The following is a 21791-nucleotide window of genomic DNA, read 5'->3' on the forward strand; positions in this document are numbered from 1 at the left end:
GGCAAGCCACAAACAAAGTGGCTTAGGGGTGACTAGACCACAAGACCAAAGGTGGGGTTGGCAGCAGAAGGATAAGGGGATCTGGGCCAACCCTACTCCACCAGGTCCCAGCCAAGGGCCCTAACAGTGACAAAAGTGGAGCAAAGTCTGGTTTCCCTAGCTCCTTCCTACCCCATTCCAGGTGCAGGGCTCCATAATCCAAGGGTGCTTCATCTCCTCAAGGTACAGGGCTGATGGCAGTCCTGACAACTCATGCCCAGGATAGGTCTCCTCCGGGGGCAGGGTGCTGCACAGCGCAGTTTCAATTCCAGAGTGCCGCAGCAGGCTGGAGATATCTGCCTCCTTCCGTGGGTCCCACTCAACTTTATCCTTCCTGCCCCACCCTGGTACTTCTGTTGAAGGGTGAGGGGTGGGGAGGATTTGGCTCCTCCCACCAGGCGGAGTGTAATGGTTCCTCGTTCTCAAGTCTGGAGGGAGGCCACTCTGCCTCACTAAACTCACAATCAGGAATTACAACCTTGTAGCTGAAGAATGGTGGTTATGAATCAGGAGAACTGGATTCCATTCTAGATTCTGCCACAGACTATCTGGGAGACCATGGGCAACTCACTGAACCTTTCTATGCCTTTATCACCCAATCTCTGGAGTTGAGATAATGCCACTTACCTATATGACAGGGGTGTTGGCAGGCTAAATTAACTGATCTTTGAAGAAATGTGCATTGAGATCCTGAAATGGAAGGTGCTATAGCTGCAAGGCATTCATTATTTCCCCATGCAGCCTCAAAAATCCCTCATTTTGATGATGCCATTAACAGAAATATGAATAACTGTGAGAAACCAGTCACATATTTGCAAGCCACTCCACTTTTAACTCTCTTTTCACAATGACTGTGTTGTTGTGTAAGTAACTGACATGACAAAACCATAGGCTGAAGACATGGGCAGATTTTTGTGTCATTAAACCAGAATGGCAAAAACATATACTACATTATTATTAATTCGCTTATCATAGTGCCTCGGGGTCACAATCCAGCACCCCGCTGAGCTAGGTGCTGTGCATACAAAGAACAAAGAGAGCTCATAATCTAAGTATAGGACTAGGGACAACAGATGGATATAGGCAGACTGATGGGGGACTACAAAGAAACTATGGAATATTTTAAATATATTATATATGTTTGCTACAACTGAAGATGGATTTAAAAGTAAAGATTTAGAATCATGGTAAAATCCATAATGTAATATAACTGTACAGTTGATCAAACCTGGGATTAAGGGCTTTAACATGCAATCTTTATAAATCGCCAATGAAGGAGATGGGAGATTGATCCATTTAAAGAGCATGGGAGCAGACCCTCAAACGGATTGCCAGAATACTTTCAGTTGTCACAAAGATGTCCTCACAACTAAATTGAATTTCTAAGAAATACAATAAAAAATAACTCACATAAAAGAATCTTACTTTTCAGCTTTAACATTACATCCTACTGGCACATCTGTTTTAGTCATTCACCTTGTTCCTTAAATAAATCCCTTTATTAACTAGTATAATACAACTCAGACATTACCACCGTAAACAAATATGTTTGGCACGGAACTACCTGCACAGCTCCAAGAATAGAGCATAAAATTTTTTCTTTGTGGTTTAATTGTCTGAAAAAAAGACCCCTATGTTACAGTAACATGAGGAGGTTGCCCTGAAACGTACAAAGAAAGTAAGGAAATTTAGAGTGCACTGAAAATTCAGTTCAACGCTGATCCTCACCTGACATCATTGCAACAAGGCTCTGAAGCAAAGCAGCTCTATGCCTGCAAGCTGTGTGATCAGTTCAGGACAGCGTCGGACCACATTGTCTGTCTTAACTTTAGATTTTCTTGCCTTTGAGAGTTTAAATCAAACCCTTACCATTACTCCCAACAGATTTTTGTGGTTCATGTTTTTTTTTTTTTTTTTAAATGGCTTTAAAAGTAAAGGCCCCATGTCCCTATAATCTGTTTTTGAAACTCTCTGAATACAAATTTATGGTCCACTAGCAAAATGTGTTTTAAAATGTGGATTTACTTTCTGTACTGATTTTTTTAAAACAGAAGTTATATGAAGTACTTTGGAGCACATGAAAGACTCAACCCTTTAAAAGAAAAAAAGCTTCCTCCTGTTCAATTCAACCTCAAAACTCTGGCTTGTTTAAAGAACATAGCCTACCTCTCTCCTTCCTCCTCCCCCCAAACAAGCATTAGAAATGCAACATTATACAAGCTGAACTAACTCTAAACACTAAAAAAATGGGAGAGAGATAAACAGTGCTAAGGAACACCAGGCACCCCGTAAATGGAATCTTTAAAATGCTTCCAAATGTCTTCACATCTCGCCTGCATTGTTTTGTCTGAATGGATTATTAAGGAATTGTTTTAAATGTGCATTTTTTATTATAATTGCTTGTTCAGGGGAATATATTAGGGACTGAATCTATGCTAATCCATAATTTCAAGATAAGAATTCAAAATAGCACACAGGGATCCAGGAATCTGAACATAGGTATAAAAAAGAAATGCATTACAAAAACCTGTGACTGACTGACTGTACCATAGTGACTCATTTTAATCATTTACATTTTTATTTAAATACAAAGGTAGTTGTTATGCAGATTAAAGGCCAAATTCGAAGGTAATGCATGAAGAAGTGTAAATTAGACATCCTTTAAGTAATTTAGAAATACTTTAGTAATGTGTAAATCTAACTTATACACCAATGTAGAAAACATAAGTGAAAGCAGGGAGGTAATTTACACCTTTTCCAGCTCTCTGGAGAGTAGATTACACCAATTTAGACTCTAATTTATGCCATTTTAGGTATCACCTTTAAATTGGTCCTGCAAAATGTCATTTGGAAAATATTTTTAACATAAAAAGAACTCCATACTATTGGTACTGTATTGATTAGTTAATAAATAATTGTACTTGTACAGCATAAAACTTAAGATGATGTGAAAACATCAATCAGCAAAAGCCTAGTTATAGCAAGAAGGTGGATGCCTCAGGTAAGCAGGGTACGGCATATCACTAATTTTAAATGTTCCTACTTTCCTTTCTGCTGGTACAGAAGTGCAGTCCAATCATGGATTGCCGGCTCCACTCTCTGGCTAGGTCTACACTGCAGCGGGGGTCCGACCTAAGATACGCAACTTCAGCTACGTGAATACCGTAGCTGAAGTTGCGTATTTTAGGTCGGCTTACCTAGCGGTGAGGACGCGGGAAAGTCGACCGCTGCCGCGCTGCCGCCGACTCCGCTGCCGCCTCCTGCCGAGGTGGATTTCCGGAGTCGACGGCAGAGCGATCAGGGATCGATTTTACCGCGTCTTCACTAGACGCGGTAAGTCGATCCCCGATAAACCGATTGCTACCCGCCGGATCGGCGGGTAGTGAAGACAAAGCCTCTGTGTGACAAGCACTCTGCTGATGAAATCACACATGCTACAAACCCAGCTAGAAAACTGGAGCTGGCCTGGAAAGGGCAAGTACTAGCTATACCTTTTTCAGAAGTTTTTAAAATGTTACACTGAGAGCTTGCTGATGTGCCACATGGCATGGGAGCTGGGAATTTGTTGTGGAGCTAAGAACCCTGTACAAAGAAAGAGAAAGGTAAACTTAAAGTTAGTAATATGCTCATTCTCCCGCCGCCTCCTTTATTCTGATTGGGGCTCTGTACAAGACATTCTAATGCTGGATTTTTGTTGGTTTACATTTATATTCAAGAAAGATCACGCATGTCAGGCAACAGAGCAGGGTGCCAGATGAAAGTGTTTAACGCTCTAGGGTGAAATCCGGGTAGTGTTGAAGTCAATGGATGTTTTCCCATTGATTTCAACGAAGCCAGATTTGACCTCAGTGCCAAATTTTTTGACCCACTGCAGTAATTTCCAGCAGCAGAGAATTTGGCACATACTGTAGTTTTATCTGAATTTAAATAAGTAAAAATAAACAATCTACTTGAACCTTAAGATGAATAACTTTATGAGAAAAGAAAAAAAAAACTCTTTATTGCCCTTTTCCCCCTACTTTAACTTTTAAAACTCTTTAGGATGAGTTGTGCAAACCCTTACACTCAGGAATAAAGGCACTTAATGCATATAAGGGCTTGCAGGATCAGGTTCTCTGTTTAATAAACTTGGTCAAAAAAAACTACACATTATTCCTGTATCAAAATCCTAAAGCCCAGGGTACATTTCACGCCAAATGTATAAGTCCCTCAAAAACGGGATTTATTTTAGAAACATGGACACAAACACATTGCTATTGTTAACAGGGCAGCCTTATGGTGTCATGCTGCACCAATAGTTACTGCATTAGATGTGTGTCAAGAGAAGTTCAAGAAAATTAGACTTGAAAGTGTACTTAAACAAAAGGGGGCAAGAAAAGATTGCCTATATACATATCCAATTTTCAAACACTTCTAAACTAGGACCCCTCACCATTAGCCATGACTCATTCATGCTGTTCCACAGAACTCAGTGGGCCAGATTCCGATTGGTTACATTAGTGCAATCTATACTGGAATTGCTCTGGATTTACACCAGTGTAAATGAGAGTAGAATGGATCAATTGGAGGGGGGAGGGATAGCTCAGTGGTTTGAGCATTGGCCTGCTAAACCCAGGGTTGTAAATTCAATCCTTAAGGGGGCCATTTAAGGATCTGGGGCAAAAATCTGTCTGGGGATTGGTCCTGCTTTGAGCAGGGGGTTGGACTACATGACCTCCTGAGGTCCCTTCCAACCCTGACATTCTATGTAGCAAGACTTTAGAAGGCTATGGGTATTTTTGTTGGGGGAGGGGAGAATCCTATTACCTTATACACAACTCCTGACAATTCTGGCTATTGGATCTTTTTTCCACTGGGTGTAATTTTTGCCTGAGAGCAAAGGGACACATAGACACTGGTTTTATATTTTTTTAAAAATCACTCTTATTTTAGACTAGACATCACACAATATTGAAAAAGGAGGAAAAAGCCTTTATTCTCATTTTTGCAAACCCTTGTTGTTTCACAGCTAATCTCTACTAATGACTGGAAGATCCACTGCACATTAATTAATACTATGAATTAGTGAATTTTTTTTTAAGTCAAGGATAGTACACAAAAATTGTTTATCTTTAATTGTATGAGAAAATCCTTCTTAGCCTACCAGGAAATGTTTGACAGTACAGTCTGTAAAAGTATTGACATTTTAATAATTTGAGGCTTCACTGGGACGCTATGGAAACAAGGTGCACCTTTCCATAAGCAACATTCCCTTTGAAGTCAGAACAGAATATACTTAGGCAGGAAAAAATCAAAGGCACAACTACAAAAGGGGCAATAACTGGTAATCCTGCTGAAAAGGATTGGGGGTTATGGTGGATCACAAACTGAATGAATCAACAATGAGATGCAGTTGCAGAAAAGGCTAATATCATTCTGGGGTGTATGAACATGAGTGTCATATGTAATTGCCCTGCACTACCCAGCACTAGTGAGGCCTCAGCCTGTCTCCAATTCTGGGTGCCACACTCTAGGAAAGATGAGGAGAAACTGGAGAGTGTCCAGAGGAGGGCAACAAAGACAATAAAAGGTTTAGAAAACCTGACCTATGAGGACAGGTTAAAAAAATGGGCTTGTTTAGTATTGAGAAAAGAAGACTTAGAACAGTCTTCAACTATGTAAAGGGCCGTTATAAAGAGGACAGAGACTGTTCTCCACATCCCCTGGAAGTAGAACAAGAAGTAATCAGCTTAATTGGCAGCAAGGGAGATTTAGGTTAAATATGAGGAAAAACTTTTTGCTTATAAGGATAAACACTTGGATAGGCTTCCAACGGAGGTTGTGGAATCCTCGTCAGTGGAAGTTTTTAAGAACAGGTCTGACAAACACCTGTCAGGGATGGTCTAGGTATACTTAGTCTTTCCAAGGGGATGGACCAGATGACCTCTCAAGGACCCTTCCAGCCCTACATTGCTATGATTCTATAAACACAGACCTATGTACCACTTAAGTCTCATTCATATCTTAAAATAAAACGTAAGTGGGACTTTAAGTGGTGCTGCACAGACCTCGTACAGACCCTCTGCAAAGTGGTGAATTAACCTTTAAATATTTACTGGTAAGTGGAGCGAGGCCAAAAATTCCTAATGGCAACAGTTATGTGGTTTGGACGGAATTAGTGGGCCAATATCTGCTTTTAAATATCTGCAGCAGTTTAAATCCCAAATAACTCCATTGTAGCATCTTTTAGAGGTAGTGGAAAAACAGATTAAGTCTATAGGATGCTACACTGGAGTTACTCGGGATTTATATCACTGCAACAGAGCACTATTCTGCCCAGCGAGTTTTATACCATAGTATTATTTTATTGTTTTGGATGTTTTGATCTGCAAAGCACATCAATTTTAAAAATTTCTACACAACTGTAGTATTTACTATTTGAGTTCAAATGGCCTTCTCAGAGACCACCTCTTCCCAAGTGTCCTGCTATTGGTGACTGTAGAGCTACTGCCAGTTTGCTGAATGAATATGGCCAGGGACATACCAGAAACTCTATTTGGAGCACTGGAAGGCACTTCTAAGCCATGCTCTGAAGTTCAGAATGGCAGCTTTCCAGAACTGGTGGCAAACAAGGTAGAAGGGATCGGCAGATGACATAGGGGCTCAACAGGCTAATCACAATGAAAGAACCTAATATTTACAATGAGAAAAACATAATGAATGCTTTAAAATAAATAATGTAACATACATCTCAAACCCGCATAACTGCTGGGAAACAACATGAATAATGCTGCAACAGCAGAATTCTTACCCATTCCCAAGGTGGAGATAACAGGTTTCCCCCTGCACTAGGAAAAAGTTGAAATGAAGAGAAATGGGAGGAAGAATGCCACTAGAGTATAGATGAAGGAACAAGGAACCTGAGACAGAACCATTATTATACGCTGCTTTTCCTCCCTCAAGGTACCTGCTGGGCAAAGATGCATTCACTGTATGCATGTATTTCATATGGGTATGTTATCCTGAATGTTAAACTGTTCACGTACTTGCAGCACATAAACAGCAAAGGATACATGAGAAATGAAATGAAAAGACATTCAATTTGCAAAAATATGCTTTCTCCATGCTGCAGAATAGTGGTATAATGTAAATTCCAAGATAGGTCTTGATATCTATGTGGTCAGAATAAAGAGAAACAGCTTGACAATATCTGAAATCCATCTATGCGTCCATCAAATCCCACTTCTACAAGGCTCCTTTGTTTTAAATTTATGAATGAGGTTAGGGCTCATGAAACTGAGGGATTCATAACATTTGCTTGAGCCAAACATAGTACGGATAGGCACGGTGCATGCTACCCCATACAGCTCTGCCAATCCATCTCAATCTTGACCTACAATACTCCTGCTGCTTTTCCAATCCTAGGCTTCTCACGAGCAGAGACTGCTGCCAATGTAGCTGAATGGTGCCAAACTGTCTGGGGGTTTTGTGATGTGGCCAAATGGGGACTAGTATGAAATGAAACTCACCTCCACTCATAAGCAAAGTGAAGATTTGAACCCAGGTGAAAGGCTGGAAGGCTAGCCCGCAGCATTGAACAGCCTTTAGCAGCCATATACTTCCAACAGAGGAAGGACAGGATATTTTGCAAAATGTGTAACACTCAAACTATGCAGAGCGATCTGTTGGCCATGGGAAGATATGCTAGTGGATGTCAAAAAGATCCACAAAATAGTCCAAATTGTGTATTTATAGTTTACTTTCTGACTTACAACGGGAAAGACTGTCAGAAGGGAATGCGAGACAGCGCAAAGAATCTTTGACCTAGATTTTTCAAGAGAATTATAAAGGTAAAGTATATTTATTAAAACAAGTGAAGCCTCAATAGTTTTAACTTTACCACGTTAGCTGCTGCAATGCCAATTTAAACTATCACTTTCTATTTAAAAAAAAAAAAAAAAAGCCTAAACTGGGTGGTATTCAGTTCCCCTGATTTAGATATTCAATAGAAACTGAATGTTTAAGTCACAGTAGTAGCAGCTGAAACAGTATTTAAAGCTGCAGCCATGCTGACCCAAATAACGAAGGAAAAAAAGGAAACCCTTTTCCTTTAAAACTGTGAGTGCAGACGTGGCTTTAAGTATTGCATCAGCTACTAGGGCTACAATTTAAACCCTTGGTTTTTAATTAAAGCATGTCATCAACATTATTGGGGGGGGGGATCCTAATTCAACTGTGTTTAACAATTTAAATCTGGCTACAGAGACATCAATGTTGGAAGAACGCTAAAAAAGAAGTTAATTGAATGATCCATTAAAATAAAACGATCATCTTTTTCCATATTTTAAGCTTATACAGAGATAAAACAAAATGCTTCCAGGAAAAGGGAAAACTAAAAACAGAAACTTGTAAAATGATTTGGCCTCAGCTACATGTTTGTACCTTTTAGAATCCATCCCCTCCCATCCCACACTTCTTCACAGCCATTACAAAATTATCCACTTCTTATTTTATTAAATTAGGGTTTTATAAATGCATGTATTTCTTTCACATTAATAAACAGGGGCCCACATTCTCTCTATATCAGAGCATTTGTTAGTATGTTAGAAAGTAGTTTTAGATCTACATATATAAAAATATATTCATCTTTTGAAAAAGAATAATGCAAGAACAGACTGAAGTCTTAGACTAACCATGGACTAAGTAGCTTACTCTGGGACCTGGCAGCTATTGTACTGCCTTTATAAAATTTGGTGCAATTTAATGTCAAGAACAAAAGCTAAACAGGAACGTGGCTGAAGTACTTGTCATTGGAAGGGTTTGTTTTGTTTTTTAAAAGAACATTAAAATGAGGCACTGCATGGCTCCGAAGACTGATGACAAACAAAAAAATCCAGCGCCACATCAGTAATGACTGAAGCTATCATTGGATGACTGTTTGGTAGTACATTCCCACTTTTTAAAGGACAAGTGACCAATTAAAAAATCCAACATGGCACTAATTGGCAGCCATGTTGGTAGTCACAACAGATACATCAAGGAATGAGGGCCAAATCCTGCAAGGTGCTCAGTGCCCTCAACTGGTGTCTTCAGTCAACTTCTTCATTCAAATTACTTCTATATTTAATCGTCTTCTGATATCAACATGTCTATCGACACCTGAAGCCAGAAAGCAGTTGAGGCCCTCAGCACCTCAAATGAAATACCCCAGAAGACACATTGGTAAGGATGTACAAGGAAGTTGCTGTCCATGTTATACCTGTTCTGGGGATAGAAGGCCTTCAGTCTCCAGGGCGGTTAATCTAATTCCTTATACCAGAATTATTTCCATATATGTATATATATTTTAAAGTAAAACAAATTTTAAAATTATACTTTGTTTTTAGCAACTGAGAGCCAGCCATATTATACAGACTTTTTTTTTTTTTTTTTTTTTTTTTTTAAAGCAGGCAACTCAGATATTTGAAGGCAGTCAGCTTCCATTACAGAAGAGTGTAATAAAAAAAAAATGATAATCTTTCTCTGGGATTTTTAAACCTTCTATAGAATAACAGAATTATACCCCTTCTACAGACTGGCTAAAAACAATTATAAAAACGGATATAATTTATTTAGCATCTTATTGCTTTCATCCCTATTATATAAGGCTTTTCCCTGAAGAGTTTTACTCTTGGGGGAATTCTACGCCACTGCTGCGCAGCAGAAAATTGCCTCCCCCCCGCAGATTCTCTTTACTTTCCGCAGAAAATGGTTTGTGTGGGGAAGCAAAGAGAAGCTGCATCAGTGCTCATTCACCCCTCCCCGGCAGCTCAGACATGTCTGTTTGGGCAGCCGTGAGAGAGGTAAATCACTGGGGGCAGGGAGGTCTGGGGATGCGTCCCCCTCCCCTTCCTTGCACAGAGCTGCAGGTGCTGGGTTAGATCAAGACCCAGAAACTTCCCCTGGCTGCAGGAGCGCTGCAGTGTGTGTGTGTGTGTGTGTGTGTGTGTGTGTGTGTGTGTGTGTGTGTGTGTGTGTGTGTGTGTGTGTGCGCTCAGTGGGGGGCTGGATGCACAGGGGTTGGGCGGACAGGGGAAGCAGCTCCCTGTACAGTGATTCCTCCCCCGCCCATCTGTGCATCCAGAGCCCCCCCGCACCCAGAACCCCCCCACCAAGCCCACCGAACTCCCACCCCGCTGAGCCTCACCCCCCGCATCAGGAGCCCACCGCACCCAGAACCCCCCCCCCAAGCCCCCACTCTGCTGAGCCTCATCCCCTGCATCAGGAGCCCCCATACCCAGACCCCCACCCCGCTGAACCCCAACCAGCTGCACCTGACCCCCCCCCACCAAGTCCCACTCCCCCAGCCTTCCCCCCCCGAGCCCTAACCACCTTTACTTGGACTCTCCTGCAAAGTCCCATTCCTCCTGCACCTAGTACTCCGCATCGAGCCCCTGTGCATCCAGATTCCTCCCCGTACCCAGACCCCCCCACAAGCTGCCCGCACCCAGACTGTGCCACACAGAACCCTGGTATTCTTGAGAGAATTCTGTGCCAAAAAATTAAAAATTTTAAAGTTCTGCAAAATAACACAGTAACACAATAACAATGTAATCACACCATCTTCAATTATTTTGGTAATTTATTTCAAAATACTTGTCAACAAACAATTGAAAATGGTGTGATTATATTGTGTTATTTTAACAAATAAAATACACAGATTTTTCAGAATTTTAAAATGTTTTGCACGTAATTTTTAATTTTTTGGTGCAGAATTCCCTCAGGAGTTGAGTTTGCCTTGTATCATTCCTCAATCAACACTAAATCATTTTATATTTTAAAAGCTAATCATGCAGGATGAATATGTTTTTAGGATTTTATTCTGGAGTATGTTCTTTGGTTGCTCCAAAGGAGCTCGGTCTATGATAGTTAGAGTTAAGGGTGATAGGGGTAAGTTAAGCCCCAGTATCTCCTATAGAAAATAAGAGGGGAAAAAACAATTATTTCAGTGCTGGAATAAAACAAATTAAAAAAAAATTCCATGACAGCATGATATAATTACACAAGTTCTACTCCTTGTCAGGTCCCTTAAAAAAATTCAGGCAACATTTATAGGCATGCCTAACTTCCGAAGCTTCTTTTTGCTTTTAATCGTTAGGGTCAAAACTGCCGATAAGCGTTATGCTCTGATGCACAACTGTGGATTGCTAACCTGCACAGAACTACATGGATGTCAACAGAGCTCCACTCAGACACAACCATCCCCTCATAGGTTATCAACCACAGCATCAGGGCCTTAGTATACTTGGACACGTACTATTGGGTAATGTAAGGCCTGATTTTCAGAGGTACTGAAAACCTTAACTGATGCTCAGTACCACGGGAAAAAAAAATCAGGCCATATATTTAGGTTCCTAAATATGGATGGAGGAGCCTAACATTTGTCACTCCAATTTGATATTTTTGGCCTTGATTTTTCTTTTCTATGGAAAGAGGGAAGAAAAGCCATTACAGACTTTACAAAGTGTATAAGATGCATTAGATTTAAACACCAAAATAACTTTTGCTTGGCCAATATAGGTTTTTGTTATTTACATTGCAACCAGTAAAGCATACTTTTACAAACTTCCTTTGTTTGTATATAGCTCCAAACAGTGGCAAGCATTACTGTACTTAAGTGCATCTGTTTTATTTCACTGTGTCAGTTAATGGTGCTTAACAGGAACAAGGGGGCTGTAAAGCAATATTCTATAATGTACTTCTCAGTTACCAATCAAAGACAAACGCACTACAGGTATTTTTCTTTGGATATATCCCTTTCACACAAGGAGAACAAGATGGAAAAATCATGCTAAAAGCTGCAAAGTTGAATCAAATCATGCTTGACCTCAGTTTGCTTTGGAAAAGAATAATGAGAGTAAACTTGACTGAAACAGGGCAACTATTTATTCAGACCTTTTACATTACAATCTAGAATCTTTCTTTACATGTCATCTTTATTGATACCTTACAATCTATGTGCAAGTAAAAAATAGCTCCTTGGTAAATCATAACATGTACTGATTTAATCATGTATAATGTTGCCTATAGCTGTAGTTATCTACAAAAATAAAATAATAGGTCAAGATTGTGGCTTTGGACATGCTGGAATGGGAAAGTGGAACTTTAGTGGCCAAATAGATGTGGCCTGAGGCATTTTGCCCACATAGGACGCACACAGGAAGGCTGAAGGAGGAACATTACAGAAGTTAATTCTAGCAAACCTGCATCTACTGCCAATATTCATGCAGAGGATGGAGCCTTTTGGGCCCCACGGATAACACTAGCTGCACACTTAGCCTAGCTGTCAAGGGAGCAGTATGTTGTTTGAATAAAATCATGCCCATAGTGGAGCTGACCTATTGAACTACCTCCCTTAAATCCCCCCACAAAACACACTTCTTCCACAAAGATTTTCAGCAATGGCCTGTGCAAGTTTTCTCCACAACCCTGAGTTGCTCTCATCCATGTACAATGAGTCAGTTATGTTGCATGCATAACAACTAGACTGTAAACTCCTTGGGTCAAGGACTGTTTCTATATAGATATGTGATGAGCCAAACAAAATCTTGACTGTCTTTTTGTCCTGTGTTTGTACAGAACCTAGCACAATGGGATACTGGCCCATGATTAGCGTTCTTAGGAGGTGCTACCATAATACAAATTATTATTATTATTATTACTTGTTTTTGTACCACCTGAACCAATTCAATGAAAACTCTCTCAAACTTCTGGTCCTTGAAAGCCTACATGAGATGTCACAAACCCCACCCCATATACATATTTAGGACAAAAGCTTTCAAACGTTGGTACCTAAAATTCATACCTGAATCCATATTTAGGCCCAGACTCAAAAAAAACACTTACACATATGCTTCAGTCTCACTGACTTCAATGGAAGTGCTTTCCTGAATCAGACACTCAAATAAGTGGCCTGATTTTTCAGAGGCGTTTGGCTTATCTCTGAAAATCAAGCCATTTATTTGGATAGTTAAATATGGATTTAAGTACCTAGCTTTAGGCAGTCAAGTCTGAAAATGCTGGTCCTGGCTTGTAAGCTCCTCAGGGCAAATATCATTAGCTCCCTCTATTTCCTGTATATATACACCACTAAGCACATTGTGGCACTTTACTATGACTAAACAAATAATAATGGGTCTTGCAAATGCGGTCACCTGTGATGAGGAAGCTGGACTCAATTTTTATTGATTCTGTGCCCAATTATTCTAAATTAAAAACCAAAGCAACCTTGTGATTCAAATGTTTTAATTTCCAGTGCTGTCACCAATAGCTGAAGATGATCCTTTCATTGCTCCTAACTATATATTTACTACAAGGCAAATTCTCCTACCAGTCACACAGGACTATTGTTCGTCAGAACCAAAGTGTGATATTATGTAGAGCGAAGTGTTTGGTTAATTTTGGTAATAGATTTATGGGAACAATTATAGGTATGGAGGTAGTCTAGAGTATGATTTAATAAAACATGGTTACAGCCTATCAGAGAAAAATCCCTATCTATATTATTCTTGTGAATAATTCAATTGTAATGCAGACAGGGCTTTAATGTGAATTAGAAGAGCGTGTCCTACATAAAATCTCATGCATTTAAAAATAGGGTCCTCTGGTTGCAAAGCATTATTGAGCTCCAAGCATCACCAAAAAAAAAGTACAGAAAGATTTGCAAAAACATAGCATTACCTGTACCCAAAGGTATAAGAATATTTTCACAACAATGATTTTGTCAGAAGATTAGAGGAATTTAGTCTTAATAGTAAAAGGCATTGCACAATACCTGGCAGGAGCTGTTGGATAAATTACTTTTATATGCTGGAAAACCAAATCCTGATTCAGAACTTGTTTGATCCACGCTCTTACTCCTGGGCCAGTGTCACCTGCATAATACAAACACACAGGAAATGATATTCCACGTATTTATAGGTAGTACCATACAATGCCAAAAATATTTATACCTGAAATTCACTTCATTTACAAACTCGATCCTGCAAGCTGCTCAGCAACTTCTAAAAGTACTAAGAACCCTCAACCCTCTTTGAAAACAGGACGTACTCAACGCCTCTCTGATCACACTCTTAAAGGGGCTACATACTATTGCTTTTATAAACATTTTGCTACAGCACTACTGCCATTGATTTCCCAATTGGCCACAAAAATCCTGTGTCCTTCTTATAACCTAGATAATTATCCACTAACAGTAAAGTGATAAAAAACCCACAGGGGAATGCAAGAAAATACAAAGTAAAAAAACAAACCCAAAAGCTTGTCAGTTGGTGTCCTCATTTAAAAAAATGCATTTTATTATTTTCATTTTTTTTTAAATTACAAAGGTTTAAATGAACAGTCCTCAAAATGTAGTTGAAAATAATAATTAAATGTGATGTTTTTATTAGAAATAGACTTCACCTAAAATCTAAGATCCAAATTCCCCTGAACTCTTGGTAAAAAGGAGTTCAAAATATGAACCTAGATCCAAACATCTGGCTCCTAGAATTATGACAGGCTGATCAAAATCCTAAATCCAAACCAGTCCCTTTCTTAGAGTTGGCTGAGATCAGGGTCTGAATTTTGTGGCTCCAGCCAACACCCAACAACAGTTTAATCTGTGATCCTACAAGCAGGTCCACATGTGTGGATCCTTGCAGATTCAATGTTTTCAAAGTGCCTTACAAACATCAAACAAACATTCATTTTCTCCTCCTTTAAAATGTTCCGCAGTGTTCTCAGTGAATAACTCGAGTTTTGCTCCAAACCTATCCAACTCTCATCCAAACACACAAAAATGTCTAACCTGAGTTAAGTGTTTCTTTAAATTGGAGCTAGCTGACCAGTCAGAGAAGTGGGTTGAAGCTCTAGTGGTACTGACACTCCAGCAAATAAAGCAATGGGGAAGCAGCATCTTGAATTACAGAAACTGATCAGTGGCTAATCCAATCACTCTGTGCTACTAATCCAAATCACTGTGTACTTGAAGTATTGTTTCACAGGATAGTCATTCTTAGGTAACCAGACAGCAAGTGTGAAAAATCAGGACAGGGGGTGGGGAGGTAACAGGAGAAAAAAAAAAACACCAAAATCGGGACTGTCCCTATAAAATCGGGACATCTGGTCACCCTAGTCATTCTCAATGGAGCCAGGCTAACCTGAGTGAGATATCCAGTGTATTCACTCAAGGTAACTGTTGCAGTGAAGACAAGCCCTTACGTGGAAAAGGCTTTTTATTGCTTTAGGTTTCAACAAAGAAAGCCCCCGAGACATTATTTACAAAATAAAATGTAAATAAATACTACTGGGATTATGCTTCAGTTAATGAATGGAAGGCAAAAGGACCCTGTCTTGCCACTGCTTACTGCCAAGCACAAAATGTACTATGAATAGCCCTATTTATGTCAAATCACAAATAACTCATAGTAGTAAGTGCTAGCCTCAATAGTAAGTCTTTCCAGGATTGGGCCCAAAAATTGTACAGTGTTTATTTTGACTTTGCCATTTAAAAAAAAAATCTATATACAAATTAAAGACATAACTAGGAACCCATTGTGGATTTATTCCTGCAAACATGCTCATGAGTAACTTTAATCATGTGACTAGGTTAGGCTGGAATCGAAGCAAATCTAGTTTTCAACTGTCAAATTTGGAACAGATGGGTTTTCTAAGATACACTATTAACAAAATACTTTTAAAAGCTTGAAAATAAAATTCCTTTCCCTACAAATATCTTTCCTTCATTAGAGAACATAAGCCTTGATTCTGCAAATCAAAATTAAGCGTGCATGCTTATAAGCATTTGCAGGATTGGGGCCATAGATCTTTATATGTTTTCTTTGTGATACAGGAGATATCATCACATCTCCCCTTTCTTTACTGACATTTCATGAGTTTTGAGTGTCAACAGGAACATGCATAAAGCTGGGAGCCAGGGCTTGTACACACTACCACTTATGTCAGTATAACTTATTTTGGTCAGGGGTATGAATAAACTCCTCTTAAGTTACTCCTCTTAAGTTACACCGACCTAAGCTCCGGTGTGGACAGCGCTATGTTGGCGGGAGAAGCTCCCGCCAACATAGCTACTGCCTCTCACGAACATGGTTTTATTATGCTGACGGGAGAGCTCGGCATAGAGCGTCTTCTAGTGTAGACCAGCGGCTGTAGCGCTTCTAGTGTTGACTACCCCTTAGTCTGTTTGAAGAGCTAGCAGAAGGCCCATTAGTTAAGAGACTTTGACCCTCACATACCAACTTCCATCGCCCTAACAATGTCATAATTACCAGGGCTCCCATTTGGATGCAACTAATTTCTGTTATGTAAAAAGCACACATCAAAAAGTGCTGGACTTCAGACATTTTTACATACTATTTTAACACTATCTTGTCTTCTGAACGGTACTAAGAAGAATGAATAATGCACAACCAATTCAGTTTCAGGGACCTATTTCAAAGCCTGCGGCTAAAATCAGCTAGCTGTGGTTCCGACTGCTACCTTTTCCTTTTAAAATAAAAATACAAGTTTTAATTTCCCTTTCAACCATGAGTGGCCAAACTTCTCCAACCCTCCATGTCTCTCTCAGACACATACACAGAGGTGAGTAGCTGCCTACAAAATGACTACAGATTTAAGGCCTGACTCCAGACCACTGCTTTTCTTGCTCAACTACTATATTGCTTGATGCTAACACTGGATTTACTGCATGGGGAGTTCTCCGCTACCTTCCCATTCAATCTGGGGTCAACTCGTCTTCTTATTACAATTAACTGGTGGCATGGGATTGCCACTCAGCTGTTGCTCTGTCCGGAGGGCATCAATGTAACATACCAGCCCATACTAAGATAACTGGCTACCCCTGCTTTGGAACCCACCCTGCAGAACTGTTAAATAAAACCAGATAAAAGAGCACTCTTACTTTTCCTTACAGCTCCATTGTAAATATTATGAGTAGAGTTATAACAAAAATGAAAAATTGTACAGTACTTAAACCACTTGTGGAATCAACTTCTAACCATAATCTTCCCCCACTTCTACAAAATAAGAGGAAAGTATTTCCTTCAGCATTAAAGTATTAGAGTTAACAGGAGAAGCTGAGCATATTGTATTAACTCCCCTTCATTTGTCTGCTTTGTGAAATCAAAACAGTTTTGACAGTCCTGGTTTAATAAACTAAATTCAAACTGGATTATAAAAATAAACAAACATATGAATACTTTGTCAAATCAAATATAAACATCATGCTTATACATATATATCAGTAAAATAACTTTAAGAGATCTAATTCAAGCACTGACAGATGCCTGTAGACACAACAGAATGAATTCCTAAAACCTCAATCCAGCAAACACGCATACACTTAATTAATTAAAGAGAGACAGTCAATTTCAAGATTACACTTCCACCTGATGTTATTTTTTTTAACCTAATGTTGTTACAAGCAACACCTAAAATGACTATAACTTATAATGGAGGAAATATTTTTTCAGTTTGTTCACTCTGTGCAATTAAAAAGCATTTTTTCATATAGTTAGTTTAAACGTTTCACCTGTGTGGTCAGGTAAGAATTGGGTTGGGGATCTCAAAAGCATTTACAGGTCTGTCGCATCTTACGCTGGGGTTACGTTCCGCAGTCAGAGCGTAAAGCGAAAATCGCGTATAGTCAAAATTACATTGAGTGTAATGGCGGGCAGAATTGCCCGCACTACAGGTACAGTATTAAAATTGTTATTTTTCTCTTTTTTGTTTTTGCTGACCGCGTAAAGCTGAAATTGCGCATGTTAAATGCGCGTAAGATGTGACAGACCTGTACATGATACAGGAGCACCAGTCCCATTGATTTAGGCACTTTTGAAAATGTCACTCCGATCCTGTAAATTTTTTGTGCACATAAGTAATTTTTTACTTATGAAGGTAATCCCCTGCATGAATTCAGTTATCCATATACCTAAGGCCTTGTCTAGACTAGGATAAATATTATATTTGCTAACACATGCCTTTAACACATGTTGAACTGGTCAAGTTAAAGCTGAGGAGAAGCCTCAGCTTTATGTATATATATTAAAATACATCCCACCTTGTCTACACTAGACTTTTAAGATGCATCAGTTAGGATGTTAGCTACCACATCTTTTATCCTAGTCTAGACATGGCCTAAGTATTTGCAAGATTTGTACCCTTCGTTTCCCTGTTATTTGTGTGCAGACTGCAGCAGGGGAGAGAAAAAACCATTTTTGAAAGGGGAGGAAATTGTGGGTGTAAAACCACAAAAACTAGCATGGGAATTTGGGAGCAGATACAGAACCTCAAACTCATTTTAACTCAGTTTTAAAAATTGTCTAGATTTCAAACTGACAGAGTCCCTCTACTGCCCCTATTGCCATTTTACAGGTGGAGAATAATGAGGCATAGTGAGGTCAAGGGTGTGATTTTGCGCCCTTACTCACAGGAGTCATCTCATTAAAGGTAGGGGTGCCACTCACATGAGTAAAGCCTCAGGGCTGCGGGGGGTGGGGGGGCAAGTGGGGCAATTTGCCCCAGCCCCGCAGGGGCCCCCACGAGAATATAGTATTCTATAGTATTGCAACTTTTTTTTATGGAAGGGGCCCCCGAAATTCCTTTGCCCCAGGCCCCCTGAATCCTCTGGGCAGCCTTGTAAAGCCCTGAGCCTCCAGCCTAAATTCAGGATGGTCCATACCTGTGCACTAACCACTACTGGACAACACACCCCTAAGGCCCGAGCTCAGCCACCTCCCTGCAAAGTGGGGCAGGGCCCCCGTGGCTCGCCCCAGCCCAGCGGCCCCCATCCCTGCAGAGTGGGGCAGGGTCCCCGGGCTGGCCCCAGCCTAGCGGCCCCCTGCAAGTGCCTGGGGACACGAAGCCTGGAGGCCTGCACCTGAGCCGTGCAGCAGGATCACCGAGGCGCGGTGCCCGCCAGCCGGGGACACAACGCTCCGCTGCAGCGCGGCACGGGCCGCCATGGCCGCAGCTCCCCTGCGCCAAGCGCAGGGCGGGCACCGCTTCCCGCGCCGGCGCGGCTCGCTCGCTGTCTGTCTCCGCCCCGCTGGCTTAGGTCGCTCGCTGGAGGCTTAGCGTGGAGGTGGGGCGGCCGCGCGCCAGGCTGCCGGTGGTACGTGAGGCGCGAGCCAGGAGGGGGGTGAGTTGTGGAAGGCCTGAGCCCGCTCTGCCCTTCATAGCGCATCCCAGGAGCTCCCCTAAAGAGCCCTCCCCCCAAGGCGAGTGTGGCCCAGGCAGGGCTGTGCCAGCTTTGATCTGAGTTACAGCTGCATAGGCACCAGTGCCCGTGGGACCCTCCAGGGGAACCATCTCCGTGGTACAGAAAAAACCACCGGCCATCTGGGATGAGCCTAACCCATAAAACTGGAGAGCTGACAGTGGGTACTGAGCATCCTTACTGCTATCCCAGCCAGGATAGCTACTTCCAATAAAGTGGCAATCCTAGCCTAGGGTGGGCATATAATCCGATCCTTTGGATCCCTGCATGCCCTTGTGACTCACTTGCAATAATGGGTTTTGTTATTAACCGAATTTCCCAAGGGAGCAGAGATCAGGGCAGGCATCCGCTGCAGTGAGCTGCTGGAGTTGGTTGGAAAATTCCAAACTGGGGGGGAATTGCAAGAAAAGGGACAGATTTTTCATGGAAATGTCATTTTTTCCCCAATCATGTGTAGCTGCCACTGTATGATTTTAAAAAATGGGGTTGTGGGGAAAAGTACAAGTGGTAGGAGGTGAAGAAATGGCAAAGGGACTGTGAGAAGTAGCAGTGCTATCACCACAAGTCCTAGAAGATTAAAAGCTAAAGATTCTCATTTTCTCGCTAACAGGCACAGAAAGAGAGAACTGATCCTGAGTCCCTGGCTGACCAGTGAATTTTTTTTTTCTCTCTACTTTGAAAAAACAAACACAAACAAAACAGGAAAACAGAACCACACTGAACTTTGCTACCTTCACTTTGGATATTTTGGATATTTCCCAAGCCCCCTACGAAATAAAGTTTCATGTTGCAAAACAGGTCCCAAAGATCAGCACAGACACCACTATATAGTTAGAACAGGGATGAGCAGGAAAATGCTCCAAACTGGGATGCTTAAAGTGCTAACTATTATTATTATTAACCCCTGAAGCCGCATTGTGTGTTACATTCAGAATTTTATATGATGGATTCAGGGTTGCCTTTAATAATCTATCAACACTATTGTCACAGTTCAGGGCATATTTGACCCCTCTCTCTGTTCTCTCTAAGTGCACCCCCTCAAGTGACAGGCCTTGTGTCTTCACTTCCCTCTGGGGTGGAATCCCATGATTCTCCCACTCATAGGCTATGTCTTCACTAGGAACGCTGCAGCAGTGCTGCTGTAGCACTTCAGCATAGACATTTGCTTCAGTGTAGACACTCTACAATGATGGGAGGGTTTCTCCCATTGCTGTAGTTAATCCATCTCCCTCAGAGGTGGTAGGCAGATTGATGGAAGAATTCTTCCATTGACCTAGCGCTGGGTCAGTTTAACAGTGTCGCTGAGAGGGGTGGATTTTTCACACCCGTGTACAACATAGCTGGGACCACCTAACTTTTTAGTATAGACCTGGCCTCATACTGGTTCTTGGACTACAGCCTCCTATGGACCAACCAGGACTACTCAGTAGGCCTGACTGGGTTCAGTCCCTGCAATTCTTCCCTTCAGGAGCTGGTGAATACAGTGACCCAAACAACAGCCTCTGTATTGCTTAATCTAAACAGGAACAAAGCATAACACAAAAAGATTTTTTAACACAATAAACAGTTTAAACCCATATCTGTCTTACCTAATGTTTTAGGTAAGGCTGGTTTATCCCAGGTGCCCCACCTCTTTGGTCTGGAGAGGACAGTCAGCATCCATGCAAACTCTGTCTCTCTCCCTTTTCTTCAGGGGTTGCCCTTTTATCTACTCCTAAAGTCTTTGTCGATGCCCTGTGTCTCTTGAACCTGGTTACACTGTTTTATGTGGTCCACAGGGGTTCAGGGGGAGGAGCAGGTGTATACTTCAAAGCAATTGATGTTCTGCATTAATCTTCTAGATATCAGCAAATGGGTCTACGTGCAAGTATTGTCTGCTTTCTAGCTTACATGCTGTCCACTCCTGTTGGGATTAATCCCTTGTAGTTGTACAGGAAACCACACAATAACAATCTAACAGAAGGACATACAATATAAAATAATTCAGGCATCACCCACTTCCTTCACAACTATGTGCTTGATATGTTGGTCTGAGTATTGTCAAGATGTTTATTGCATGCATATATTGGGTTAATTCAATATCTGGGTGGTCAGGAAATGGGCCCAAGAAGATGGACAATACCCCACATAGGAGCTCTGCAGCAACACCCAGGATTATTAACTGTAATGTTCTATTTCTGCCCGTTGGAGGGCTTGCCAGACTGGCTTTCCTAGAACTCAGTCACACACATACACTTCCATGAAGGAGGGGAGATCAAAAGACAGAGGGGGATTTAAAAATACTGCACTCTATTGATGGGGGTAGATGGCCCTGGGATGCCTTGAGGAAGCTTCACCTGCCTAGATCTTCATTTCAGGATGGTCAGATTTTAAGTAAAATAAACATTTTGTTGTTTTAAAATTCTCTTCTCCCATTATGCTGTGTTCCTGTTGTTACAATTAAACAATACTTGGTTTTAAGAAGCCTGTTTTGGGTTACTGTATTCACTACTGGTCACAGTTCCAATGGGAAGAATTG

General features: G+C 41.0%; 1 protein-coding gene across 1 annotated transcript in view; it reads right to left on the minus strand.

Moving 5' to 3' along the window:
* LYPLAL1 (lysophospholipase like 1) overlaps positions 1-19019 on the minus strand; it is a 41599-nt gene extending 22580 nt beyond the window's left edge. Inside the window, exons 1-2 of the mRNA XM_065401336.1 lie at positions 18935-19019; positions 13832-13931 (exon numbers count right to left, since the gene is read on the minus strand). Of these exons, the coding sequence (XP_065257408.1) occupies positions 13832-13931; positions 18935-19019 (185 nt within the window). The remainder of the gene's footprint in view (positions 1-13831; positions 13932-18934) is intronic.
* Between the last annotated feature and the right edge of the window lie 2772 nt (positions 19020-21791).

This window comes from Emys orbicularis, chromosome 3 (genome assembly GCF_028017835.1).
Source record: "Emys orbicularis isolate rEmyOrb1 chromosome 3, rEmyOrb1.hap1, whole genome shotgun sequence".
Classification (NCBI taxonomy): Eukaryota; Metazoa; Chordata; order Testudines; family Emydidae; genus Emys; species Emys orbicularis.